Raw genomic sequence first — 27,560 nt, forward strand, 5'->3', positions numbered from 1 at the left:
GCAGGGAGTTGGTATGGACACAGGGAAGAGCTCCAAGGAAGGTTTTTCAGTGGCATCACAGGCAGTCTTCAGCCAGGGAAAGCTGTGAGCAGTGTCCTAGAGACCTGAACATGGCTGCAACAGTGAGCCAGGGGACAGTGGCATGTAATTAATTTGGGAACATGTGTTCACTTTCTGGTGAGTTATTATCTTGTCAGAGGTTCAATGGAAGCAAATGGGGAGGAGGAGTCAGAAGGGAGATGAGTCAGGATGGGAAAGGGAGGAGAAGTGAGGGAAGGAGAAAGGCATGGAGGGAGGAATATGGATGCAGGAGGCATCTGCCCACACCTCATTGCATCCATGCTGTGTGGGACCCCAAGCACAGCTTGGCCATCTGTTGGTTTGCCTTGGTGCTCTGTGCCACACCAGGACCTCGCCTCTGTGGCTCCTCCACATTCATGATGGTCAAACTCCCCCTTCCCTGAGGCTTTTAACAGAGATCTGCAGAGCAAATCCCAAATAGTGTGTGGTGGTCTGTGTGCAGCCTCCTGCTCACTGAGCACAAGGACTCAGGCTCTGCTTTCCCATCTCCCCTGCTCACAGTGGGTTAGTTCATCATCCTTGGCTGATGAGCAAGGATTACACTTGTGCATCGTCCATGGCCATTCCATTTCTAGCCTGTATTATATTATTAGTATTAATAATAATAATGATGGGTGCTGGCTGTGCTAGTTTTCTAGCTCCTGAGGAGATGAGAGAGCTCTCCATTAATTCCTGCAATATTTCAGCTCCTAATTGTGCTCAAGCAGAGACAGCCTTGAAAGTTCCCACCATCAGTTCAGGCAGAGAAGGATTGGTACCTCTGGCACAGCTCCTGGAGCTGCAGGGCTCTGGTCAAGCCTTGTCCTGAGCTTTCCCTAGCTCCAGGTGCTTCCAGGATGTGGTCCCACAGAGTGAAGCAGCTTTACAGATCTGGTTTTCCTTCAAAGACACTTGTATAGGAGAGGATGGGGGAATGATGTCTTAGTCACCTGGTGTCACCAGGGGGCAGGGACTCTTTATGTCACCTAAATATTTGAGATGCTGTAGCTGTCACTAAGGGGGCATCCCTGGGCCAGAGCCTCTTGCAGGGATGGTATCCCTAATGCTGTTGTCATCTGAGCATGACTCATATCACATTGTGCACAGGACAGAAACAGGAATCATCTCCAGCTCAGAGCATCCTGTCTCAGTCCGGGGCAGGCTCTGTTTGGCTGTAGCCAAATTCCCAGGATGTCAGACCCTGAATCCCTGAACTTCGAGCTCTGCCTCTCCATCAGCTGATTACTGTGCACATATCTCAGACTTCAGTGCAACGCAGGCACAGGGGAAACCTTCATCCCCCAATTTCCTGAGCTTTTGCAGGTGGAAATCTGACCCTCACAGTTACTTTAATGAAGTCTTTTGCTGGAGAACAAAATGCACTCGAGCTGCTTTGCTCCCTGATCAAGCCAGGCACACAAATTATGGCTTGACTATGGCAAGAGCTAATTCTTGCCGTGTGTGAGCCGACTCTGCAACTTGAGAAAGGGCCTTTGGTGAGTTAGGAAGCAGTGTTATCTGAGCCTTTGCACAACCCAGAGTCAGATTTGTGCACGGAGCCTCTGAAGGCCACCGGCTGTGTCCTTACTTTATCAGCAGGCAGCGCTGTGCTACAGAGAAGCTGATTCTAGGTCAGCCACAAAAAGGAATTTTTTTTCCCCCTCTCTCCTTTTTTTTTTTTGCAGTGCTGCAGGGCTGCTGGATGTAAAGATGTAATTTTTGTGTCTCTAAAGGATATTGATTTTGGGGTAACGCCTTCATATCTCACCCTTCAGTTGCACTAAGTACTGATGAGCTCAGCGGTTTGCACCACCAGCCACTCGGGTGGGAATTTCAGCGCAGGGCTGAGGACACTGGTGCATGTCAGCAATTCATCAACAGGAAAACTCACTTCACTCCTTTGCAAAGCCCACAGGGCTGCCTTCCCAGTTAGATCAGCCTGGAAAGGTGGGATGTATGTGTGCATGCCTGGCGTCCTGAGTTCGGGGAGCAGTGGACATGCAGAGTACCAGGGATGCTGTGTGGAGGTGGCAGCTGTGAGTGCTGGTGCAGGGAGAGAGAGCCAAGGTGGGATTTCATCACGGCTGAGCATATTTGCACTAGTTTGAGTTGACAATAGTGGCACCTGGGACTGCAGCAGCAGGACCCTGGCAGATTCCTGGGGTGCTCTTGAGCTGTCCCAGGGCATCACAGGAACACCATCGGTGCTGCTCAGCTCTTTCCATGGTGCGTGCTGGAGTCTGACCACACTACCCCTGCAGCATGGGAAAAGATGCCATAAAAGCATCAGCCAGTGGGAAGCAACGGTGTGTGCCCTGCTGGGAGCCTCCCACGTGTGGATGTTGCATGCATTTGTTAGGAGCAGGATGCGCACGGTTGACCGGCCAAGCGCGGCGAGTTGTGGCCCATCAGGTCACGGCAGCACAGACAGCGGTGTCTGGGTGGGAAGCCAGGGCTGGCCGAGCTCACAGCATCCCCCTGGGGACCAGGGACCTGTGCTTGGCCTCTCTGCCATTGGCACTCACTCCCAGAAACAGCTGTCCAGAGCTAATTTATTTCCTAATGCTGCAGCAATGTTAATTTATAAATTACACTGGTAATTCGAGCTATTATTAATTTCAGATGGTGTAGGGCAAGCCTAATTAAAATATGACACCAATTGCCACACATATGTACCAAGGACTACCGTTTAAAATTTATAGGAATATTAAGTGTGACACAGGGCTTGGAGATGTTCCGTGCAGTAATTACAGCATCCTGGCTGCGGGAGATCCAGTGGGGAGATGTAAACAACAGGAAAGGGAGAAATTGTCCCTGTTTTGGGACTGCAAAAAGTTATTTTTGCTGCTTGTTTGGGGAAGAACCTGGGGAATCTCGTGCCCCAACCTGCTCCTGGCCAGACAAGCACTGGATGTTTTTCCAGAAGTGTGTCAAAATAAAGAGAGCTCCTGCAAGGAATGGGGGCTGAAAGATGCCAGAGTGAAGAAAATGCCACTTATTGCATCTTTCTGGCTTTGAGTGAAACAAGAAGCTGCACAGCAGCCTGGATGGAGAAGAGGGTGACAAGTGCAGCCCCCCCCCAGAAACGAGCCTGGGGTGGCACAGGGTTGAGGTGTTCCAGCTAAAGGGAGGTGTTGGCACCACCACTAATGGGAATAGACTTGCTGTGAATTAATTGAAGCTGAAAAATTAGAGAAGGGTGTTTATGTGAGCTGAGTTAGCCTGGAGGAATCTCCCAGCAGAGGGGATGTGCAGAGGTGAGCTCAGGTCATTTTGCAGGGTGCAGGCTTGCCCACTTTGCCCAACCTGAGCACATCAAGGACATTATCTCCAGCAAGTGATGCTCTCAGCGAGGCCAGAGCTGCTGGAGCAGCCCAGTGTTTGCAGAAACATTTCTGGCAATGATGGAACGGAGGGGCACAGGCACAGGGACATTCCGGGCTGGGCCCTGCAGGCTGGGTGTCCTAGTGCAGAGTGACACGCTCACAGGGGGTGAGCAGCCAGTGGGCACAGGTTTGTTGTGCCTCCCCATCACTCAGGGCTCTCTGTCTCTGCCTCTGCAGCCGTGGGCTTCATCAGCGAGGATGAGTACCTGGAGATCACGGGAATCACGCGGGAGCAGTCGGGAGAGTACGAGTGCAGCGCCTCCAACGATGTCTCAGCGCCCGTCGTCCAGCGAGTCAAAGTCACCGTCAACTGTGAGTGCCTGGGGCCCTCGGGGGACAGGGTGGGGCTGCAGAGGTCACCGTGCTGCCCCACAAGGGAATGGCACTTCCCCTCAAGGAAGTGAGGCACACAAAGGCCCCAGAGCGAGACAGGCGGCAGCAGTTTTTCTGAGCAGGTGGTGTTTTGCCCTATTTTCCCCTTCTTTTCAAGCTCCATTTTTTCCCACCACCTCCTCCTCAGCTGTCTCCATCAACCTGGGTTTTCTGCCCATGGAGAGATGCTGTGCTGATAACCTCTGAGGAGAGAAGTGAGCAGTAAATAGAATTTTTTTTTTTTCTGTTAGAAAAAATGAGAGAGAGGAAGAAAGCAGCATATTTCATGTTTAGATGTACACAAAGACTCTCCTAAGCCCCTCTCTGGTCACTCCATTAGCTGAACATGTAACAACCATGAGTTGAGGGCCTGTTGTTTTTGGAAGAGAACTCCCATGAACCTGAAAACCTCGGTACAGCAGCACCAGAGTGGCAGGAGCTGAGAATGGGCTCAGAGATTATTTTGGCTCCTGCTCATGTGCAGGGAGAGAAAGGAAATCTTCAGGAGCAAGGGGCAGGGATGGAGCCGTAGTTGTTTGCTTTGTTATACATAGTAGTAAAGAACTGCTATTCCTATTCCCATATCTTTGCCTGAGAGCCCCTTGATTTCACGATTCTAATAATTCAGAGGGAGGGAGGGAGGGGGTTTACAAGGGAGGGAAAAAGAAAAAGCCTCCTCCTTTCCAAGGGAAGCTTTTTCCGCCTTCCCTAGCAGACACCTATCTTGTAAACCAAGACAGATTGGAGTCCCAAAGGCTGCTGGGTGTTGACCCCAGGTTCCCCCTCTCCCTGCAGACCCTCCGTACATCTCGGATGCCAAGAGCACAGGGGTGCCGGTGGGGCAGAAGGGCATCCTGCTGTGTGAGGCCTCCGCCGTCCCCTCTGCCGACTTCCAGTGGTACAAAGATGACAAGCGGTAAGAGTTTTTATTTAACTCATCGAATTTGTGGAAAGGGATTTTCCCAGGAACCTCTTGCAGCCCTCACTGGGGGAGGATTGCTGCTGCCCGTGCCTCTGTGTGAAGGTGTTGTGGTAAATCCCTGCTTGGGTGAAGCATAATGTCCAAAATGGATATTGGCAGCGCAAATCCACGCACTTTAGAGTGGATGAAATCTCTGTCATCTCTTTAAATGCTTTGGCCAGAAGGCAGCTCTTGGAAAAGCAAAAGGAATGGGGTGTCAGTCAAGAAACAGGGTTTGCTATACCTCAGAGAGAGCCTGCCTTGCTTTGGGGTGAAAATGGACCTTTTAGATCAACCTGCAACTTCTGTGTCCTGCCAAAGCACAGGGACGTGGTTGGGGAATGAGGAGTGGTGCAGCACAGCCTAGGGTAGATCCCACTCTGGAGAAATTGCCTCTCTCTGACCCCAGCAAAGTGGTTTTAACCAATTTTTGTGTTGATTAGCCCAGAGGGGCCGTGGTGTGGCCAAGGACACAGGACAAGCCACACTGGTCACTGATAAGGAGGGATGTTTTGACCAAAAAAAGATGCTCCAGAAGCTGGAGGGAAGTCTGGGTCTGCCTGCCTCACCCGGTTGGAGAGGAAAGGAGCAGCAGAGTGTACAAAGCTGCGGATGTTTGTGTGGCAGATGAAAGGCTCTGCTCAGAACTAGGTCAGATCACGAGGGCCTGCAGAGCAGCGGCAGGAGCGGGCTCAGCCCGCCTGATCAGCACCCAGCGTGGCTCAGAATGGGAATCCAGCACTTCCCCTGAGGAATTAGCAGGCAAGAGCTGCAGGAGCTAAGCAGGATGAGGACACCAGCTCAGGGAAGCCCAAGCACTTGGTTAATGCTCCAGCATTTGTGCTGGCTGAGAACCCTCCCTGCTGTGGTGGGTGCCTGTTGCAGCACTCACTGGGGACACACAAGGATGAGAGAAGAGGAAGGTCACAGAAGGCATTCTGCAAAACAGAGAGGACTGAGGGCATGAGAGGGAAACCAGGCTCTTCTGTAGGGTGGGAATGAGCCTTTCCCAGGCACAGGAGCATCCCTCTCTCTGCACAGCATTTGGTGCGTCCCAGCACCATCCCATGACCCTGCAGCAGTGAGGATGCCTCTGGTCAGCATGGGGGTGGTATGGGCTGGCAGCTGGAGACCCAGCAGAGCAGCATCCATCTCCCTTATCTTTCCCAATACCTTTCCCTCTCTCTCGTCTCCCAAGACCCATCTCCCCACTCACAGGCACAACCAGAGGATAACTGGGCATGGAAAATAGTGAGCACATCCCTTCCTGATGCCACCCTCATGAACTCCCATTCCTCTTTTCTCCCAGACTGGCTGAAGGACAGAAAGGGCTGAAAGTGGAGAACAAAGCCTTCTTCTCCAGACTGACCTTCTTCAACGTCTCTGAGCAGGACTATGGCAACTACACCTGCGTAGCCTCCAACCAGCTAGGGAACACCAACGCCAGCATGATCCTCTATGGTGAGTAGGGCTGAGGGAATCAGCCAGGAAGGGGGAATGGCTTCACAGTGACATCACCAATGGCAGAGACATGGGAAGGGTCTCCCATGTCTTTTGGGGGAGATTTATATTTGCTGCTGGTCCTTTCTGCCCTCGGCACATGGGCTGGAGGTTGTGGTGAGTGCTTGGGAAGGGGTGAACCTCCAAAGCTGCCTCCTGATCCAGGTCCAGTGTCTCCCACCATTCAGAGGTGTTTGGCACTGTGTTTGGGAGCTGCCATGAATGCAAAGTTAGGAGCTGGCTGCAGGTTTCCATCTTCTTGCTCTGATGAGTGCCTGGGAGAGCCTCTGTGTGAAGGCATCCCCCTGTGTCGATGGGTGGGAGGAGAGATGCTGCTCAGTCATTGCTGCCCCATTCCCATGTGAGAACAAACAGGCTCCCTGCTCCATCACCTTCCAGGCCATGCTTTCTGCTCCTGACAAGCAGATATATCCTTATTGGAGGTGCCAAGGGAGATGGGAAGGTGTGGAGGGCAGGAAGGAGGAGAAAGTTTGTACCTCTGTCCCAGGACTGTTTTCCCTGCATGCTGGAGCTGGGATGAGAGCAATGCTGACACTGCCCATGGATGGGAAGGGCTGTGATTGATTAACATATTTGTCAAACCTCTTCAGGTGGCAGCAAAACCAGAGCAGAGGCTGTGCCCTCCAGGAGTCAGGAATGGATGACAGATCTCATCCCTGGCCACTGCTTGGGGACATTTCCCTGCTGGGGTATGGGGTGTGTGGTTCTTGCAGCTGAACCACACGGGACAAGTGCAGACTGGGGACCTCCAAACTCTCCCCAACATTGTCCTCCTCTTTGCCACCCGGTTGTTGTGCCTGCCTTGTCTCTTGTTATTGTACGGTCAGAGGGAGCAGAGCAGAGTGACAAATTAACCTTCCTTGTCCCCAGGTCCCTCAGGGATGGATCAGGGCAGTCTGTACCCTGGTCATACAAAGTGTCTTGGGATAGGGAGCAGTCCCACAGTATGTTCTGGGTCCTGGAGTGTGCCAGGGCAGTGGGAGGCATCTGGAGACCCTGGGAAGGGCTGTCCATGTCCTGGGGAGGAGCTGGATGGATTCCAAGGGAGCAGTTTGTTTAGGGACGGCAGGGGATGTCGGGCTTTGCCAGGGGCCACACCACAGCTGTGGGGTCAGGGTGACATCACAGGACAGGTTTATCCTCCCCTGCCACTGGTACTGGCAGCTGTGCCAGGTTCCCCTGAGCTGTGACAGAGGAGTTCATCCCATCTTGGATGCTCAGACCCATTTGCTCCCCCAGTAAAGTCCAAGCTGTGTGTGATGAAGGTTCACCTGTGCTAAGCCATCATTGCCATTGCTTAGGAACTACCTCAGTTCTCTTCCACCCCAGCCTTCCTGGCAATCCAATAACCCCATGTTTTAGGGATGCCAACACCTCTGGCACTGCAAAGCCACCCAGGCCTGGCTCCACCAGTTTTGCAGACGTAGGGTGGCTGTACCAAATGCTCAACGTAGCCTGAGCCACATTCTTAGCTATGATGTTGCAGCCTTCCAATGTGTTTATGAGGTTAAAATCTTGATTAGTGGGAGCCTTCAGTTTGGCATCTGCAGATACAGGCTGGATGAACAGCCTAAAAGTAAAGATGGCGTCTCCCTGCTGAAGAGCTCTTGGTTCCTCGGGTTCTAACCTCTTGGTGCCTTGGGTTCTAACCTCTTGGTGCCTTGGGTTCTAACTCATCTGTGGGACTCATGCTGTGATGGCAGTGTCAGGTGGGAGGCTGGGAAGCATCCCACAAAAGTCTAAGCTTATTTTATGATCTCCCCTTAGCTTTGTGGTCTGGCTGTGAATCCCATCAGGAAAATCAGAGTCCTTTGACCACCCATAATTTCCATAAAGGCTCCATTGGTTGAATGATCCATTCAGTCTTTAAATTAGTCCCCCTGGGGGGGGTGGCAGTTCCCTGAGGAGACCGTGACATGCTGGGGTTCCCCATCTCCTGGTGCAGGGCTCCCCAGCACCCCCAGGAACAATCCCTCCCTAATTACCAGGAATGTGATGGCCCCAAGCATCATAGGGCCAAGCTCACCCGTCCCTAAACCAGTGTCTTCAATCTGGGGATTAATGTGTCTTATTTATCAACATATTTATTTATTTATTTAATGCAAGATAAGAGGGAAGTGGATGCGGTGGCTGCACTACCTGTGCATGAGAAATGTCTCTTCTGTGAGGTTTTGGGGGACAATTTTGTGAGTGGCCCTTTTTCCCTGAAGCTGAGTGTTTTGGAGTTTTTCCCCCACAAATGGAGGTTTCATCTGTGCAGGTAGCGTGACATGAGCCTTTTTGGGGTTGTGAGAGAGGCTAATGTAGCGTTCATCTTTTAATCCTTTTTTTAATCTAATTTTTCATGGAGGTCAACTAGTGCTTTATTTAACATGTAGCACTCGTTATTCCAGACCTGCCGTCTCATTCAGCGGCTCATTTGGTGCTGTCTGGGATGTGATAGAGTGCTCAGGGAAACCACATCATTCTGTGGAGTTGGGGAAAAAAACCAACCCTCTGCTTCTCGCCCATCACACAGTCTGTGTTGCTCCCAGAGGCAGCTGTCAGGCCATAAATCTTTTTGGGATGTTGCAGGATTAGCAAGAGGGATGGGCCCTGCACTCACAGGGGAGAGCTGAACGCCCTGCATCCCCATATCCCAGCCCCTGTGCTTTGCCAGCTCTGAGGTCCCATATTCATCTCATCTCAGAGATGAGGGGACCATGGCCCCAGAGCAGTGGGGTGTGATTTGGGCAATCAGATCCCATTTCTACCCCATCCACTGGTTTTCCCACCCCAGGTCGAGGGCAGGCTGAGGGAGGTGTCTCGAGCCTGCGCTTTCCATTGCCCTTTTGCCTTAACTTTCCCTTGTTCTTTAATTTTTAGAAGAGACAACTACCGCTCTGACACCCTGGAAAGGTCAGTAATTTGGGGGTTCCCTACAATGCCAGTGCTTCCCCTGCTGTTCCCCTTGGGCCCCTCTGGCTCCCACCACAACTCATCTCAGTGGGAGCCGCAGCACCCACCAGCTGGATCTCCTGCCCCACAGCCCCACTGCTTTCACTGGTGTAGGGATGAATCAGGGCTTTCTTAGCCACCCTCCCATCCTGCCCCCTCCCTGCCAGCCTACTGTGCCTGTCTGGTGGTGGTCTGTGCCCTCTGCATGCCTGTCCCCATCCCATGGTGTCCCGCTCCCTCCCCATTTCCAGGGCACAGCAGGGCTGTCTTTGGGCTGTTTTCCCAGTGCTACTGTGTTAGTGGGCCTTGTGGCAGGTCCTTCCTCCTCTGGGATGCTTCTAGTGCCTTTTTTATGGGATGAGAGAGGGGTGGACAGGCATTTGGTCCCCCTTCTGTTGTTATTCATGGCCAGGGCAGCCAGCTCTCTGCTGTGCAGTCTTACTGTCTGGTCAACTGGCTTGGTGTCATTTTGATTTTGGGGTGGCTTCATTTGTGATGAATGGAGTGGTCAGTCCTTGGTATGACTTGCAGATGTCTGTGGAGGCAGTGTGTGAGACCTGGATTTGTGAGGTGGGAGGTGTCTGAGTGTGCTGGAGAGTGTTACTGGTGGGAAACCAGATGGTTTCTGATGCTCAGTGCCCCGGTCAGATTTTGAAGTGAGGGCACATGTCCTGGGGTTTCGAAAACAGTTGTGAATCAGACCTTGTGGTCAGCCCTGCTTCCACAGGACACAAGCAAGGATGCTTTCCTGAGGTCTTTTTCCACCTTAGTTGTCTCTTGGGCCAACTATTTTGTGAAAAAATGGGTGTTTTGGTGAAAGCCATTGTCTAAGACACCCTCCACATCCTTTCCCACAGTGAGCTTTGAACTCCTCACTTCTTGTAGTCCCCATAGATGGGTGGGCTTGGCTCTTCTTGACCCTCCTCATCCCATCTCCTTGAGGTGGTGTGGGCCCATACTGAGCCCCAAAGAGACATTGAAGAGGTGCAAAACACCAAGTCCTCAATGTAGTGCTGCTGGCAGTGTCTCTGCAGGGTGGGGAGGTGGTTACTGTCCCTCCCAAGGGACACTGGAGGGCAACAGGGTGGTGACCCTGGGGTGGGCAGAATGTGATGGGTAATAACTGTCATCTCCCCTACAAGTGTGGCTGGAAATGTGGGACCAGTTTGGAGGAGGGTGAAGGGGGCTGAGGGAGGTTGGATGGTGGTGATGCACAGGAATTGGGCTTGGGATGGGGACTTCAGGCTGAAAAGGGTCTGCAGAGGATCTTGTCCCAAAAATCAGCATTTGTGAGGACAGGGATGGCCATTCCCATGTTCCTGAGAAGCACAGATGGACGGGGACACCCAGAGACCTCTCAGAGCAATCCCATCACGTGCAACACCGCCGGGGGCCCCAAATAGCGTGATTTTTTTTTTTTGGTTTTAATCTTTATTTCATGGTTTCTGCTATTTGTTGACTTCATGACCAACCACACGGGCGTTCCTGTCCCTTCCCACAGGCCCTGGAGCAGTGCACGACGGGAACAACGGCGCGTGGCGGCGAAGCAGCTGCGCGTGGCTGCTGCTCCTCCCGCTCGCCCACCTCGCCCGCCAGTTTTGACCCGAGAGCCGGCCCGCGGAGTAGCGGCAGCGACGACCACGGCCAGCGAGCGCAAGCAGAAAGGAGAGGAAGAAAAGAAGAAGAAAAAGAAGAAGTGTTCACCGTTTCCAAAAATAATCATAAGAATTGAGAGAGTATCTGGCCAGGCCACCTGGGGGAGGGGGAGAGAGGAAAAACACGCAAAAAAAAAAAAAACAAAAAAAAAACCACACAACGGGAATTTGGAATGGAGAGAAAAGGGAAAAAATTAATAATCCAAGGCTTCCTGCTGAAGATGCAATGCGACTGAGTCTTTTTCTTTTCACCCTATTTTTTTTTTTTCGTCCCCTACCACTTTTTCCCCCTGTTTTTGTTGTTCTCTGCCACGGGCCAGCGTGAAGGATGGACGGGGCCATCAGAGTGTGGCACTTGTCCCCTGCCCTGTCCTCTTCACTGCCGCCACCCGCCTGCTCCCTCCCGTGGGACCCTCCATCCAGACACACGGGTTTTCTCCTTTGCCAAGATTTCCCCGTCTTCTCATGGACTGTGCCGCCATTTGTGTTTCAGAATATATATACATATATATATATATATATCTCCATGTATACATATATATATGTATAGATATATAGATCTTCAACAGTTACCACACCACCATGAAAGGAAAGGGAGGAAGGAGACCGGCGTCGAGCCACGCTTTCATCGTACCATCCGCGGACATCGTGAATGATAAGGGATTCTGAGTCATGGTTAATTTTATTAATTGTATTTTCTGATACGAGCCTAGAACTCTTAGTTCCTAAAAAACAGAAATGCAAAAAAAAGAGGGAGAAAAAAAAGAAAAAAAAAAGATGAAAAAAAAACAATCCAGGAGAGGGGGAGCAAGCGGAGAGAAGTTTGTTTGCCGAGGAGGCGACCAGCCAAGGAGGTTTGTGAGCCCGGCGAGGAGGATGAGGAGGAGGTCTGTGCTGAAACACCCCCAAAACCGGCCCAAAAGCGGTCGTCTGGACAGTTCCTGCCGAGGGCACAGACGACACTCGCCGCGCGTTGAGGTGGAGGGAGATACTGAATCTTTTTATGGGATATATATATACAGTATATATAAATATACATATATATATATATATAATTTTCTTTTTTGTTAGAGTTCTAGCCACAGTTCCCAGCAGGGTCCTTCCGCTGCCATTACTGCATGCTGTATATGGAGTTAGGTGTGTATCGGTTCTCAGCGAGACAAGTGTCTCGGTCACACATCCCTGAACCCCCTCGCCTTTCCACCCTCGGGTCACCGGGGACAAAGGGTCGCAGGGGACCAGGGCCCCTCTCTGTCGCTTTTTGCCGCGTGGCCCCGGCCTTTTCGCGGTGGAATAAAGCGAGCTGAGGGACAGAGGGAGATCTATATAGCTCAGTTTTATATATTTTTATATATATATATATATATATGTGTATGTATATGTGTGTGTGTGCGCGTGCGTGTGTGTGTATATGTATATATATATATATATATAAAAAAAAAAAAACAAACACAAAAGAAATGAGAAAAAGAAGACGAAGCAACCGGCCCCTGCCAAGGCGCAGGACCTGTTGCCTCGCCGTCCATTTCAGCGGGGGTTTCTCCTGCAATTGGTTTTCCTCCTTCAATTTCCTTTCCTTCCCTGCGGCCGGCGGCGGGGGGCACGCGGGGGGCCCAGGCGCGGGCAGGCAGGCGGCGAGGGGGCTCTCTCTGCCTATCCATTAAAACGATTGTTCCATGTGGCCGCTCCGTCTGCTTGTGGTGCTCATTGCCGCGGGGGCCAGGGCCACTCCGCGTTCTCCCCTTGCGCCACCAGGAATGGGGAGGGATGTGGGGAGGGGTGCTGGAGGTGGGGGTGGCAGACGGGAGCACCAAGTCATCACAATGGGCCAGGAGAGCATTGGAAAGATGGCCCCTGGACCTCACTGATGGGCCCAGCAGGAATGCTGCCACAGGTAAGGCTTGGGTGAGTAGATGGAGACAGTGTCAGGCACAGCTGACACTGCCCAATTTCCCTGCTCAGGACCACACTCAGTGCCCCTAAGCTCAGGTGTGGCTCTCTAGCCCAGCTGCAAAGCATTGCTGGGGATGCTTGTGGAGCAGCTGAAGTGAATCCTGCGTGGGAAGGAGGGACAGAGTGATGTGAGGTGAATACAGGGAACAGGATCCCCCATGCAGTGCTCCGTACAGGCAAAGCATGGCAGGATTGTGTGTAGGTGCATTTTGCTGTCCATGGAGCCTTGTCTTGGTCAGTGTCTTGGTTTTTGGTGATGCTGGAAGGTTGCTTAGTGAGTTTGGTCCTCATCCTCAACTGTAGCCTCCAGGGTGCTGGTTTCTTCAGGTCACCTGACACATTTTCAGGATCAGAAGTTGGTTGCTGTTGATGCTGTGATAGTTTTGTGTGAGCTTTTTTTATTTCTTGACCCTATGATGTAACCCAAGAGATGAGCATGGAGAAGTAGGATGGGAAGATGTTGCTTTGAGGTGTGACAGGCAGTGTCCAGGTGATACTGACATGGGGTAAGGGAAGAACCATGCTCAGGCTTTGTGGCATATCCCAAGTAAGGGACAGGGTACTGGGGGTGTGGGGACAGGACAGCTGGGCACAGGTAGCAGGGTCAGGATGGCAGAGATGATGGTGCTGGGTCTTTATGCAGCTCCTGCAACTCCCAGGTTGGACCAGCCAGCCACAATAGAGCAAACCTGGTAGGAGGTAGGAGGGGCAATGCCCACATGCTTGGGGGTAATGGGGAAGGATCCAGGGATAGGTATGGAGGGAGCAGGGCTCTCTCCCTCACCTCCTCTCTGTAATTGTAACTTTTTTGGTGTTCTAGGTGAGAGATCAAGGAGTGTCCAGTGCCAAAGTAGCAGACAAAGAGGAAGTTAAAGAGAGAGAGAGGCGGCTCGATGGATGCATTTATGTAATAATTTATTGACATAGGTAAGGGTGTCTCTTGGTGCTGGGAAGGGATGGAGGTCATGGTCTGAAAATGCCTTCCCTCCCCCTGGATGTAGCAGCTGAGGTCCATGTCCTTAGGCACAGGTTGGGCATTGCTGAGGGCCATGGAGAAACATCCCTCTCAAGCCAGGAAAGGGAGATGGAGGATGGGCACAGAGGGGCTGCATCGCCTCCCGTGCTCTGTGCTGGGGACAATGCAGACGAGGCATCAGGATGTGCCATGAGCAGGAGCGTGTGGGCATCTGTTGGTATTCACTCCAGTGGAGGCAGGTCCAGCACTGGGTATCAGGCAGAACTGGCATGGGAAGATGGGAAGCATTAGCGAAGCTTGGATTGTGGCGTGATCCCCAGATGACACATGCAAGGGGTGAGCATTGCTTTGTGGCACCTGTAGTTACATCAAATCAGCCCTGGCTCCCTGACAGGGTGGGGTTTTTGGAAGAGGCTCAAAGCAGAGTCTCCCATGGAGGTCACCAGTGCTTGGTTCACTGCAGGTGACATTGAGGAAAGTGGGCAAGGTGACACATCCCTCCCAGATCCCTTCCCTCAGGAGGTTGTTGAGTTTTGGGAAGCACTTACCTGTCTGCTGGGGTCACTCAAGGGGGACAGCAGTGTTCCTGATGTGCAAGGTCACAGCAGCTCACAGCAGTGCTGGGATGGAGCTGTTTGCTTGTTGTGGTGTTCAGGGAAAAACTCTTGGGACTGGACTTTCATTCCCACGTTGGGGAAGATGAAGGGAGGTCTCAAAGTGAGCAAGACTCTGATGGTCTGTCACAGTCCCACTACCTCCAGTCTCCTGGCAGCAGGTCTCAGACTAGAAGAGCTTGTTGAATGTTTTCTCCTGGTTGATGGTGTGGAAAGGTGAGGCATCCCCTGGGTGCAATGGGTACAGCCTGCTGTGAGATTACAGCCCTGTCAGGGAGATGCTGAGGGTCACGAGTCTTCTGCTCCTGGTCCTCAAGGTTTTTGTCCTTTGACAAAGATGTTTGGTCTGTGTCACACGCTGCCAGATCACGAGAGGAGCAAACCTTGGGAGTGCATTGTCTGCACAGGCATCCCTTGATGGGGGCAGGTTTAGTTGTCAGAGTGAACGTTGTTGCAAGATGATGGAGGTGATGCTGGAAATGTCTCAGTTGTGGAAAAGAGGCCCCCAGTCACGCTGCTTCCATGGAACATGGGTGAGCGATGAGAACTCAGACAGTCCTTACCCTTCAGGGCCTCCATCAACAGGTGTGTGCTCATCACTCATCAGCAGACAGAGGTGGGCAGGAGCCGAGACTCACTGGTGGATTCCCAGGGGAGATGCATGGATGGGGTGAAGGGTGGCCCAAACAGCAGCAGGCCCCCAGCTGTGGGGCTTCAAGCATCACTGTCACAGGGGACGATCAAAAGAGGGTCCAGCCAAGTGCTGGGTGGGACCCCAGCAGTGGCAGAGGTCCCAGGACTCAGGAGCCCTCCCAGCTCAGCTCAGCAGGTGCCCAGCACTGCATCCCTTCCCTGGGGTGCACGGGACCCGTGAAGCAAAGCCCCGAAGGTACAAAGTTCGTCAAACTTTATTGATACACTGCACAATCACAACCATCTCTTATTCTTGCCGAATTAGAAAAGGTTACAACTACAATGTAACATGCACAAATCTCAGGTAGTATAGCCACCCTTGGAATACAATGATCGACAGAAACTCAAGACCGGCCATCACGGCCGTCAGCAGGAGAGACCCAAGAGCCACACTGCACCCGCCCTGGGCACCCAGCCACCCCCTGGGCATCCAAACACGGAGAGCAGTGGTCACAAATGGGTCTGGCACCCGGCAGAGCCGCGGCGGGGCCGGCCTCAGACAGCCAACACGTTCCTCACAATGGCACGTTACATGGCACGAGAAAGTCGAATGCCGTCCCGGCAGGGTACAGGGGAGCCCACCCGACCCAGGGACAAGGATGGGATGGGGGGCAGCCCTGGCACCAGGCCCGCCAGCCTCAGTGTGCGTCGTGGCATCTCGTCACTGCCACTCTCCGATTCGCTGTGGCCTCTTGCCCTGTGACTCTGCAGCATTTCTGCTGTGGGGACAGAGAAATTTGGGGCTGACCAAGGAAAGGGCACGGGGTGGCAGCGGGGGGCGGTTGTGGGGCAGTGCGGACCAGTAAAGGCATCAGGGCAAGGTGTCTCCTGCACCCACGGTATTTTGGAGCGGGCATGTGGGGAAGGATGTGCGTGGTGCCATGCTGGCTGAAGACAGTGCCATCCCCACGTGATAAACATGCCCCAGGCTGGGGGACAGGACCCAGATCTCTGACAGTGCCACCTTTCTTGGATGCCAGCGGAGAAGCAGAGCAGCACCGCAGGGACCGCAGGACGCGGACTCACCCAGTCAACACTAGATCCCTGTCCACCAGGTAAGCCAGAGCCTCAGGCCAGCACTGGAGCAGCTCCTGCCCTGTTTTTTGTCAATCAGCCATGGTACATGTCGAACATCCAGGATGGGCGGGCAGGAGCATCCACTGAGATTTTGTAGCAGGTCCTGGGCAGCCCATTGGGAACAGGGATGAGGACAGGCATGGCTGCATAGAGGACACGGTGGTGGCCCATCATGGCCTCTGGCTCAGGGTGGTTTTTCCATCTTATGTGCTGAGGGCTGGCACCCCAGCTTCCTTGTAGCCACAGAAAGCAGGTTTGGGCAGCAGCAGAGTTTGCAGGGGGAAGACAGCGTGTGCGTGGCCGTTGTTTTAAGTCATCTCACTTATGGAGGGAGAAGGAAGGGACAAGGCACGGGGAGGTGCTGGGTCAGGACAGGGGACACTCTGTGTGCTTGCTCAGTGCCTTGCTGTGGTCGAGTCTCCCTGTTGCAGCAATAGGGTTCGGTGCCAGGCGTGACTTTTCAGGAGCAGGATGGGAGTGTCCATCCCCAGACTGTGGCACCAAAGCATTCCCGGGTGGCCATGGAGTGACAAGAAGGCTCAGGGCTGCCACAATGTACCAGGCAAGGGGTTCCATGGTGCACGAGGCTATCAGGAGCACAATTCCATATGTGGGGAGATGACATGGCCACCGCCACCACGGGTGGCAGCTCCCAGGGTGGCTAGAAGAAGCAGAGAGGGCAGAGTCTGGGTGTGTCTATTTTGGTGTCACAGGCAAGTTGCAGCAGGGAGCATTGGAGCCATCCTTGTCCCTGCTGTGCCAGCACAGCAAATTGACAGAGCCCAGGCCTCCTCCACGGGGTCAGACACATCAGACTTTCCTCAGGCAGGGACACATGATGGGCATGAGACAAGGCAGAGTGAGGACATTGCAGCTCATGGCCCCATGAGGGACACAGATACAGAGGGTCATGGACGTCAGAGCTGTAGCAAAAGGGCCTTGTCCGCTGGTGTTTCGATCCATTGTTCAGAGCCTCTGCCCCACGCTGGTGATGCTGTGCTTTTGATGTGCAGGTTGGAAAGTGCTTGGACAACAAGCCCAGAGAAACCTCCCCAAAAAGTGCTGGCAGAACATCAAGGTGAGAGCCATGGGGCAGCCCCTGCCATCAGGGGGGCAGCAGCAGAGTGGGCAGGGATCTGGAGCAAGGAGTGAGGGCCTGGCTGTCCGATGCAGCAAGAAGGCTCTAGTCTCTAGGAGGGCTGGTGGCAGTCCCCAGGGCTCACACTCCTGGGAGAGCAGCCTCGTGTCCTCAGGAAGGTGAGGGGGTTTTAGTGAGAAGCACAGGGGTAAGATGTCAGCTGGAATAAAGAGTAGTGGGAAGTGTGTGACCCTTGAAGGACAACTGGCTGTGTCGGGTGACCCTCTCCCAGAGGGCCAGAGAGCATCCTGTCAGGAGCAGAGGCAGGCGATGGGGGGCTGGCGACATCGGGGTGCTTAGGGAGGAGCTTTGGCGACGAGAACTGACATTCAGGACCGAGAGGGCTGAAGGCGGAGCCAGGAGGCTTCAACCTTGGGGTCTTTTTGGGCATAGGCGGCTTAGTGAGACGACGAGACGGACATCCCGGTGAAGGCTCTGGGCGGCACCCGCCCCGACGGCTCCGTGCCCGCGGCGTTGGAGATGAGGCAGCCACAGGGGGCTCCGTCCGTGCCGGGCCACATCCCCGGGGCGACGGTGGCGGGTGACAGTCTGGTGGCACGTGGTGGGGTCTGTACAGCGTAACCGGCGGCGAGGACGATCCCGGCACGTGGGAGACGGGGCCATCCTCGGACGCTCGGCACCGCCGCCCGTCCTCCGGTGCATCCATCGCCCGTCCGGTGGAGAGGAGTCCCCGGGCGGCGCGGCGGCCGAGCCCGCGGCGGGGGAGAGGTGCGGCGAGGCCTCCCGGGACCCTCCGCTCCCTTATCAAAAGTCGAGAAGGAGGCGAGCGAGGAGGGTGGCCCAGAGGCAGAGGCCAGCAGCCACCTGGGACGCCGCGTTGCCGCCATCGTGCACCGCTCCGGGCCCTGTATGGAGGAGAGAGGAGAAAGGAGAGCGTTAGGGACAGCACCGAGATGATGTGACAGTGCTGAGTGTGTAAGCATTAGGCTGTAGTCCTTTTTACAGAGGTTCAATTCCTCTTCTTATCAGCTCTGTAGTGAAGTTCATAGTGAGTTGCAAGCTCATGGATGTGCATTAGTTATGTACCCGAGCCTTAGGCAGAGGCCTATTGGTTAGGGCATATAGCTGTTAACTATAGTATCATGGGATCTAAGCCCATCTGTCTAGTAAATTGGAAGGTCTTAGCTTAATTAAAGCACCTGAGTTGCATTTAGGGTATACAGGGTAACCCACCTCCCCACTGTGCCTGCAGTTCCCACCCCTAAGCTGACCAGGGTGTTGTGTTCCCCCTGGGAAGGGTGGTGCATTTGTCCATCATTTGGAGAGCGTTGCCAGTGCTGAGGAGGAGGTGAGGAGGTTTTTAAAGAGCTTGAGGAACACTTAAGGCAGGCATAGTCCTTGTATGAGGAGGAGGAGGAGGAGGATGCACTGGAGAGGTGTCAGTCCAGCCCCACCATGCTTGAAGTTGCCCTCCTTGGGGAGTCCTGATGCAGACAATCATGTGAGAGCCACCAGGCCTTGGTGCTCTGGAGTGGCACAACTTGTGACTGCTAACAAAGGATCGTTGGCTCAGGAAATGGCATTGCCCAGATGTGGATTCTCAGGTATGCAGGAGCATTTTGGGGTTGCTGGGGGGTTCTTGGCAGGCAGGTCAGGCAGGGAGGAGGCTGGTCATCCGATTACACCGCTGGAGTGGAGATTGGTTGGGGTTTTTATGTTAGGGCTGTTATTTGGGCTGCAGGGCACACCAGGGGCCAGTCAGGATGGGATGCCACAGCTGGGCAGAGTGGGGGAAGCAGAGGCAGCCACCACACACTCTGCCACAGGGCCATGGGTCTGTCCACACTCCCCATGGCCATGGAGAGGAATTTGGAGAAGTCACAGGTCTGAGCCCCAGTACTGGCATTCTGAAAGGGAAGAAATAGAAAAATAAGTGCTCAGCTGCCTTAGCATCAAAACTCATGGCATGGATGAAATGTGAAGTTAATGGGGTTCTTATGCATTTGTGAATATGCTCTCAGGCCTGCAGTCACCTGGAATGGGTTCATCATAGAATCCCAGAATGCTTTGGGTCAGAAGGGATCTTAAAAACCATCTTGTCCCATCCCCTGCCATGGGCCAGGAAGCCTTCAATTATCTCAGGTTGCTTCAAGCCCTGTCCAACGTGGCCTTAGATAGTTCCAGGGATGGAGCAGCCCCAGTTTCTCTGGGCAACCTGTGCCAGGGCCTCACCACTCTCAAAGTGAAGACTTTTTTCCCCAGGACCCAATGTAAACTCATCCTCTTTCAACTTAAATCCATTCTCCCTTGTCCATGCCCTTACGAAAAGTGCTTCCCCAGCTCTCCTGTAGCCCCTTCCAACCCAAATCATTCTGTGATTCTATGAAATCATATCCAGTTATCATAATTTCCTCAGGATGGTGTTATTCCTTGTCTTTTTATCTACTGATTTTTTCCAAGCATTTATCTTAATTCAGGAAGAGGCAAAGGAGAGTCTGAGATGTTAAATCCAAGCGCTGCCAGAAGGTGAAGGAAATGATGGGAAGATTGAGTGATGAGCAAGAAGCTGTGTCATGCCCATGCTCAAACAAAATTGATTATAAGAGCACACGATCATCCAGGGGTAGAACTATGCCATAATCAGACATTTCCTTGCTGAATAGACCTTGTGAGATGACAAGTGGAAACCCACATTTGTTAGGGGCAGGTAGACCCTTTGCAGGTAGAATAGAAAGGGCTTCTTAGCTTGGTTTTCCTCAGACCTGTCACTGCTCCCTCTTCTTTGGTTTTCACCCCTCAAACCAACGGCAGCAGCTCAGCACATCATCCAAAATCATAACAATTTCTGCAGATTTAATACTAAATGCTGATTAGCCTTAAACTTTTCTGTATTTACACCTGCCCAAACACTGCTAAATTGGTGCCTTTCTCTAGTATCTCTATAGATGTGGATTTTAATGTGTGACTAATTCTTATCACTATTTTCTAGTTCACAGTTCTGCACTGGTTATTGGCTTTGATTTAATGACACTTTTAGAAATTTCATAATCTATCCTAAAGCAATTGCATTGTGGTTGAGTTGGAGAGCTCCCAAATAGATAAGTCACCTCATACAGGGAGGAAATAAAACTAAAAATGCTGGGTCATTACTAGAAAAAAAAGAAAACAAACATTTTCTCTTCAATTTATTCTTTACTGTGGAAGAATGTATTCTGGTATCAGACAGCTTGGCCTTGTAAAGATTGTAAAGATACTCTACAGAAGAGACAAGAATAAAGATACAGAGACAAAATAAAGTAGTAATTAGATACAATCACAAAATCAGGGCAGATGGCACATTTCATCACAGGCTGCCTGTGACTCCTGTGTTCTCTGAACTGTCACTCTCTATGGGAAAGGGACAACTCCCACCAGGACAGGCAGAGAACTCAGCTGAGGCTCCCTAGCCCTGCCGTCCCAGCAAATATTTTGGCTCTGCTTTGTTCAAACCCCAGTGCCTGGGCATTGAGGTGTGAGTGCACCTGGACTCTGGCTGCCCCTGCTCAGCTTATTTATTACTGCAGTTATTTATTATTGCTTGCTTTTAATTTTCTTCCTCTTGATTTATTTTGTGTCCACTTTTCTGGCTATTTTCATCCTTTCCTGGCTATTTCCTCCCTTCTCCTTGAGGCAGCCTTAGATTTTTTGAGACCTTGATTTGAGTACAGATGGCAAGGTTGGGATTTTGTTTCTCTCCTAAGATCTTGAATACAAAGGTCAGAAGGAATCAGTGAGTCTGTGGTGAATGGATTTTCTTAGCCTGTGTTGGAGGCTCTCTCAACTCCAGTGTGAGCCATGGGAATAGCACAAATGCTTACAGGGCTAAGCAGTCCCTTCACATGCACCAAAAAATAGCTTTTACTTTCTTTTCCTGCCTTCTTTCTGTGCAGAACAGAAGTCCTATGACTTCCACTTCACTCCTCCCAGTTTGTTGCAACATTCACTCTTCTCCAGGTGAGAAACAGACACACGGAGATGAAGAATTTAGAATGCATCTCTTGCTGCTTTTCATTGTCAGGACTCAGGAGAAACGGGAAGGGAAGGTGCCCACACTCAGGGCGCTGCTGGAGCCTCTCTTTCCTAGAGGGCTCAGGGAAAGACAACAGCTCCTCTCTGCTTCTCGTGGTCTGCAACAGCAGCTAATGGGGGAAAGCCTGTCCAATTCTTCATGTCTGAGGACAGCAATAACTGAAGGAAGTCTGGGGGATGCCTGTCCAGTAACTCATGTCTGAGAGCAAAGGCACCTAGAGTAAGCCTTGGCAACCTCCCCAGGATGATTTTTCCTGATATTTTCCCTGAGGTAACTACATGGTCCTTCAAGGCCTGTGCCTGCTCATTGAAGGGGGGTGGGACTAAATGACCTTTAAAAGGTCCCTTCCAACTCCAATTTTGATTCTAAAAAGGCTCCAACAGGGATGTTCACCCCTGGGACTGAGCAGCCACCCAGCACAGAGTGAGGAACAGAAAGTGGTGGCTTCATGCACACAAAAAGGAGACACAAGTTGAGCAAGATCTAAGGCTTGCCACAAACACAGACCCTGGGACACTATGTTAATGTGAGCAGTGACTGTAGGTAAGCATTTTATAGGGTGGTACAATATATGGATTATTTACAGCTTCTAATGGCAAAGTTGGCATTTCATGAAATAGTTAAGAGAAAACACAAAGTGTTTAATGAAATAGTTAAGAGAAAACACAAAGTACCAAACACAGGAAGACAACTGCACATGTGAAATATAGGGACCAAATGGAAATAAAAGTGTGAAAGAGAAAAAAATGCATGTATAGTAGGTAGAGAGGATAATAGGTGAAGGCAAAGTAACCCCACAGGATAACAGGGAATGTGCTGGGAAAAACCCTACAAACAAAACATCTCAGTGAAGAGGAGGGAGCTGTCCCTCATCCCTTCACAAGAAGAGAACACTGATAAATACTGAGGGAAAAGAAGATATCCCACTTCAGCTCTGGCTTAATTCACCAAGACATGAAGGAAGCTTTTCCCCCTCACCTCCCAAGCTGCCCAAACCACAGTGCCATGGCACAACCTCTGCCCCCCCATGAAAGTGCTCCTATTTGAAATTCTAATTTACAGCTGATTTAGGCCAAGTTTATTAAAGACAAATCATTTCTCTGTTTGTGGATGATGATTAAAGCTTAACCCTGGGTGATGTGACATGTTAATGATTGTCTAATAAAGCCTGGTTTAACGTTTCAAGCTGTGTTGGTGTCTTTGAAACATCTCACCAGATCTGCAGCTGCAGAAGGTAAAGGTTGGTATGGACAGAGGGACAGAGAAATCCAGGGGTACCAGCCAGAAGAGATGGAGCTGGAGAGCTTCACTCATGACCAGATCCTCAGGATCTACATCTTCTCCCAAAAAAACTGAATGCTGGAGGAGCTCATGTGCAGACAGGCCAAGAGGGGCAGGTGCTCACAGGACATGGGTGGGATGGAATTTGGAGGCACAGCTGGGGCCAGGGGGCAGAGGGAAGGGCCAGGGGGCAGAGGGAAGGGCCAGGGGGTCTGGCATGAGCAATTCATGGTGACAAGGGAACTCAAAGTCACCAGGAAAGCTGGGGTGAGGGTGGGACTGACACCACACTGGCACCATGGTGGGCAGGTGTGACACAGCAACAGCACACGGGGGTTCCTTGGTGTGAGATGGAACAGAAGGAGTCGTGGCAGGGACACAAACTCAGGTCCAAGCTCTGCTGTCACTGCTGGAGCTGGTGACCTCAAATACTGGAACAAGAAAAATGCCTGAACTCAGCAAAGCCCAGCAGGGTCCTCAGAGAGGGAACGTGACCTCAAATAATCCCATGTTAATTGGCTGACCTCAAGTAACCCCAATGACCTAAAGTAACCCCAAAGTGCTCTGTCCAGAGTGAGTTTGACCTCTAGTAACCCCGATGCCCTATAGTAACCCCAAAAAGTAACTGGCTGACCAGCAGTAACCCCACAATGACCTCAAGTAACCCTAAAGTTCTCAGCACAGAACAAGTCTGACCTCTAGTAACCCCAATGACCTAAAGTAACCCCAAGTATTTACCTGGTTGACCTCAAGTAACCCCACAATGACCTCAAGTAACCTCAAATTGCTCTGGACAGAGCAAGTTTGACCTCTGGTAACCCCAAATATGAACCAGCTGACCTCAAGTAACCCCCCAATGACCTCTAGTAACCCCAATGACCTATAGTAACCCCAAATATTACTGGTTGACCTCAAATAATGACCTCAAGTAACCTCAAAGGACTCTGCACAGAACAAATTTGACCTCTAGTAACCCCAATGACCTTTAGTAACCCCAAATATTAACTGGTTGACCTCAAGTAACCTCAAAGTGATCTGACCAGAACAAGTTTGACCTCAATTAATTTCCAATGATCTACAGTAACCCCAAATGTTAGTTGATTGAGCCAAAGTAACCCCATGATCTAAAGTAACCATAAAGTCCTCTACAGAAAGTGAGTCTGTCCCAGGTAACCCCAAATCCTAATTAGCTGACCAAATAACCCAAATTAACCCCATGAGTTAGCCCTTCCCAGCTCTCCTGGAGCTCCTTTAGGCACTGGAAAGGACTCCAAAGTTTCCCCAGAGCCTTCTCTCCTCCAGGTGAACACTCCCAGCTCTCCCAGCCTGACTCCAGAGAAGAGTGGCCACTTCCTGAGGGGTGTTTGGAGCAGAAGATGCTGAGGATCTGGACATGGAGGGGATGGATGGCTCAGCCCAGAGTCATGAAGCACCAGCACAGCCAGCCAGCACCAGGCACCTGATGGACATCTGCCCTGATCCCACCCAGAACATCCACACAGCATAATCCACTCAATTAACAGGAAAAAATCATTTTATTGTTGACCAGAGAGAACTGAAGCATTCGTAACTCCCCGCCCAACAGTGTTCTGTCCCCTCCACTGCTTCCAGCCAGGCTGGCTGTGGCACCATGGCACAGCAATGTGGGACCACCAATCCCTGAGCTGCCCACCAGCACATTCCTGAAGCAAAATAAAGCTGGGGATTGCAATTCCCAGACTCTTTGGCAGCATATATGGAGCTTACATATCTCAGCCTTTTTGTGGGCTATTAATAATGGCAGGTGGCAACTTGAAGAATGATGAAATGAGGTGTGAGCTGCTCCCTTGACCTGAAAAGCATTGCTGGTGGCAGACACAAAAAAGCAGTTGGACAGATTCACCTGCCCTTCCAAGTTCCTGTAATGCACAACAGTAGATGGGGGGTAATTACTTTCTCTCCTGTACAAAAGATCTGGTTCTGGTATTTATACTGCCTGAATACAGCACTGCCTCCTTCTCCTCTCCTTACTAATTTCCACTCCTAATATCTCTTAGTTTTGTCAGATTACTGGTTTGTGTGCACAAATAAACACAGAAAATCACTGCAATCACAGACGCTCCACAGCAATAGGAAAACAGGGCAAAGATGCTATTTCTTGCTATTTTTTTTTTTTTTGCATATGTTTTGCATTGATTCTCTTTTTGCAAAATTCAAATATTTGCAGTGAGGCTCTGTGAAGCTGTGGCTGCCCCTGGATCCCTGGCAGTGCCCAAGGCCAGGTTGGATGGGGCTTGGAGCAGCCTGGGGTAGTACAAAGTGTCCCTGTCCATGGCAGGGGGTGAAATTGGATGAGCTCTAAGGTCCCTTCCAGCCCAAACCATTCTGTGATTCTATGACTTGTGTTTTAAGTGTTTTAAGTCAAGCAGTCTTTAAATATTGAATCAGGGCTCTTATTCTTAAAGACGTAATTGCTTTCCCTTGCTTTTATGTATTTAGTCTGAAGCTGCTGATTCTTAAGAGAGTGCACAATAAAGCATGAAAAGATTTTATCTCTCTATAGAATAATTGGTTTAAATCACGTCTAACACTTGGTATTTTAACTTATTTTCAGTTAACTCACCCAATCATCAATCAAAAAGATTACATACTAGAAATAAGACCCTGAACATTGGAAAAATGCAGATAGCATCTTTTATAAAACAACTACATCTCTCTTTATTCCAATAGCTCTTCAATGGAAAGGGACAATAAAAGGTCCCAGAGCTCCCAGTTTGGAGTGGGGGCTTGGGGGAATTTCCCTTGGTGACTGAGGGACATGCTGCACTTAAAAGAGATCCTAAGATCCAGGTTTGGGTGATTTTTCCCCCCTCATCTCCATATATAAATAGCAAGTACAAAATGCAACGTGCTCATCAAAAAGTGAACCCAGACATGAAATCTTTAAATAAAAGAATTAACAGATTTCCAACCACTCGTGCTCCTCTCCCCTTTGGCAAAGGCTGGTAGAGACTGTCCAAGAAACACCACGCACGTACCCAAATAGAAGCTCTCCACAGAGCCCATCTTTCCACTCTCCCCTGTGTTTCCAAGAAGCTGCAGTTTTGACAGACAAGCTGTTGAATTTCACAACATGTTCACGAAATGAAAAAAGCGCAATCCTCGAGGAGGGATGGAATCCCACCTGCTTAAATTCTTTTTTGAGCTCTCTCCATGGCCTGCTTGCTCCTCACTGCTCCAGTGTGCTTCACTCAATACACTCTTGAAAGAAGGGGGGGAAAGAGAATATGAATGTTTGCCTTTTTCTCCATTAAAAGTTATGAAATTAAAATAGCTTTAGGTACCCTGAGTGTTCACACAGCAATATCCAAAGGATGTGCCAATATCCTTTCAAAGACAAATTTAGGCTTCAATGTTGGTGCAGCTAAATACCCACATGAAAACAAATGGAACATTTTAAGTTTTAACTTTTCCTTCCTAATGCTTTTTCTTGCTCTCTCACTAGTAAATATTTTCCTAATCTTCCTTTTATAAAACAAGGATTAGAGGAATATTAGCATTCCACTGAACAGACCATTACTAACAGGAGTTGCTACAAGGCAGGGAGAGCCACAGGACTGGGCTCCTACATCTCACTTTTTATGGATGATTTTTAATATCCCTGTTTTGTCATCTATGCAATCACCTCTAATGTGCTTCACTTCAGCCTGCTGGACGTGTTTGTGGGATTAATTTATTAAAACAAGGTGAAATTTTGTTTTCTCTGCATGTTGGCATCAATTGATAACCGTTGTGAGAGGATTGCTGTGCTGCCACAGGAGGAGTGTGTAAAGAGCAACACTATCTGCCAAGAGAAGGAAAAATGCCTGAAAACAGATGTTGTCAAATAAAAAATAACCAGATAATAGCTTGGAACAAAACCAAAAAACCCCTAATCCAGTCCCCTTCTGAGTAGAGGGAGTTACCTCCACTGCAACTTGTTCTTTAGTCTGGTTTCAAGTCATGAATAAAAGAGACTTAGGTGCTGTTATTTTGTCTCACATCAGAGAAAAAGCAAGTGTAAGAGTGCCAGCAGGACAGGGAAATAGGAAAAAAAAGGATATTGGGAAAACTGGATTGGAAACTTAATGTACTTATTTATGTACTAAATATCATAAATACAATATTTACTATATACAGTCATAGAATCATGAAGGTTGGAAGAAACCTTTAAGAGCATCAAACCCAACCATCAATTCAGCACTGCCACTGTAACTCCTATATCCCTAAAATATATATATAGAAAATACCTCATTTACATTGTAAGTTATATGTTGTACTATGCAAAAACTAATAATGTATACTAGATATTCTATAATTTATATACTGTGAGTATCATACATAATATATAATAAAGAATAATATGCTTATATATAATAATATATGTCAACAAGACAGTATTATTAAATATATGAATAACAGTTGTTTTCATATCTATATATATTTATTATTGATATATTATTATTATTAATAGTATGTACTGCATTGTATTTGTATCATATTGTATTATATATAGTCTATTATACTATACTGCACTATACTGGATATTGGGAAAATTTCTTCACCAAAAAGGTAAAAAAGGAAGAGAAGAGAAGAGAAGAGAAGAGAAGAGAAGAGAAGAGAAGAGAAGAGAAGAGAAGAGAAGAGAAGAGAAGAGAAGAGAAGAGAAGAGAAGAGAAGAGAAGAGAAGAGAGCAGTGGAGAGGGAACAGAACCCAGAGTTTGGAGCCAAAGAGAAGAAATCAGGCCAGGTCAGAGGAGAACTGGCTAGAATAGAAAGGCCTGGACCAGCCCCTACCCAAACACAACCCTACAGAACACAACAGAACAGAGTGGAGCAGAAAACACCTGAATGGGCCAGCCAGCCCCACAACCAAAGCCAAAGGTGT

The 27,560-nt window shown here is 50.3% G+C and overlaps 2 protein-coding genes across 11 annotated transcripts in view; one reads left to right on the top strand and one right to left on the bottom strand.

Moving 5' to 3' along the window:
* LOC129129549 (protein CEPU-1) overlaps positions 1-12,246 on the top strand; it is a 393,966-nt gene extending 381,720 nt beyond the window's left edge. For 5 of the 6 annotated variants that reach the window (XM_054647483.2, XM_077189990.1, XM_077189992.1 and 2 more), the window contains 5 exons: positions 3,624-3,758; positions 4,614-4,734; positions 6,089-6,240; positions 9,166-9,198; positions 10,739-12,246. In XM_054647483.2, coding sequence (XP_054503458.1) covers positions 3,624-3,758; positions 4,614-4,734; positions 6,089-6,240; positions 9,166-9,198; positions 10,739-10,839 — 542 coding nt within the window. In that variant the 3' untranslated portion in view covers positions 10,840-12,246. The remainder of the gene's footprint in view (positions 1-3,623; positions 3,759-4,613; positions 4,735-6,088; positions 6,241-9,165; positions 9,199-10,738) is intronic. The other variant, XM_054647484.2, reaches the window with a different exon arrangement.
* Positions 12,247-15,325: 3,079 nt separating this feature from the next.
* LOC129129590 (opioid-binding protein/cell adhesion molecule homolog) overlaps positions 15,326-27,560 on the bottom strand; it is a 311,003-nt gene continuing 298,768 nt past the window's right edge. For all 5 annotated transcript variants that reach the window (XM_054647535.2, XM_054647536.2, XM_054647533.2 and 2 more), the window contains one exon: positions 15,326-18,209. In XM_054647535.2, the coding sequence (XP_054503510.2) occupies positions 18,109-18,209 (101 nt within the window). In that variant the 3' untranslated portion in view covers positions 15,326-18,108. The remainder of the gene's footprint in view (positions 18,210-27,560) is intronic.

The sequence above is a fragment of the Agelaius phoeniceus genome, chromosome 23 (genome assembly GCF_051311805.1).
Source record: "Agelaius phoeniceus isolate bAgePho1 chromosome 23, bAgePho1.hap1, whole genome shotgun sequence".
Classification (NCBI taxonomy): domain Eukaryota; kingdom Metazoa; phylum Chordata; class Aves; order Passeriformes; family Icteridae; genus Agelaius; species Agelaius phoeniceus.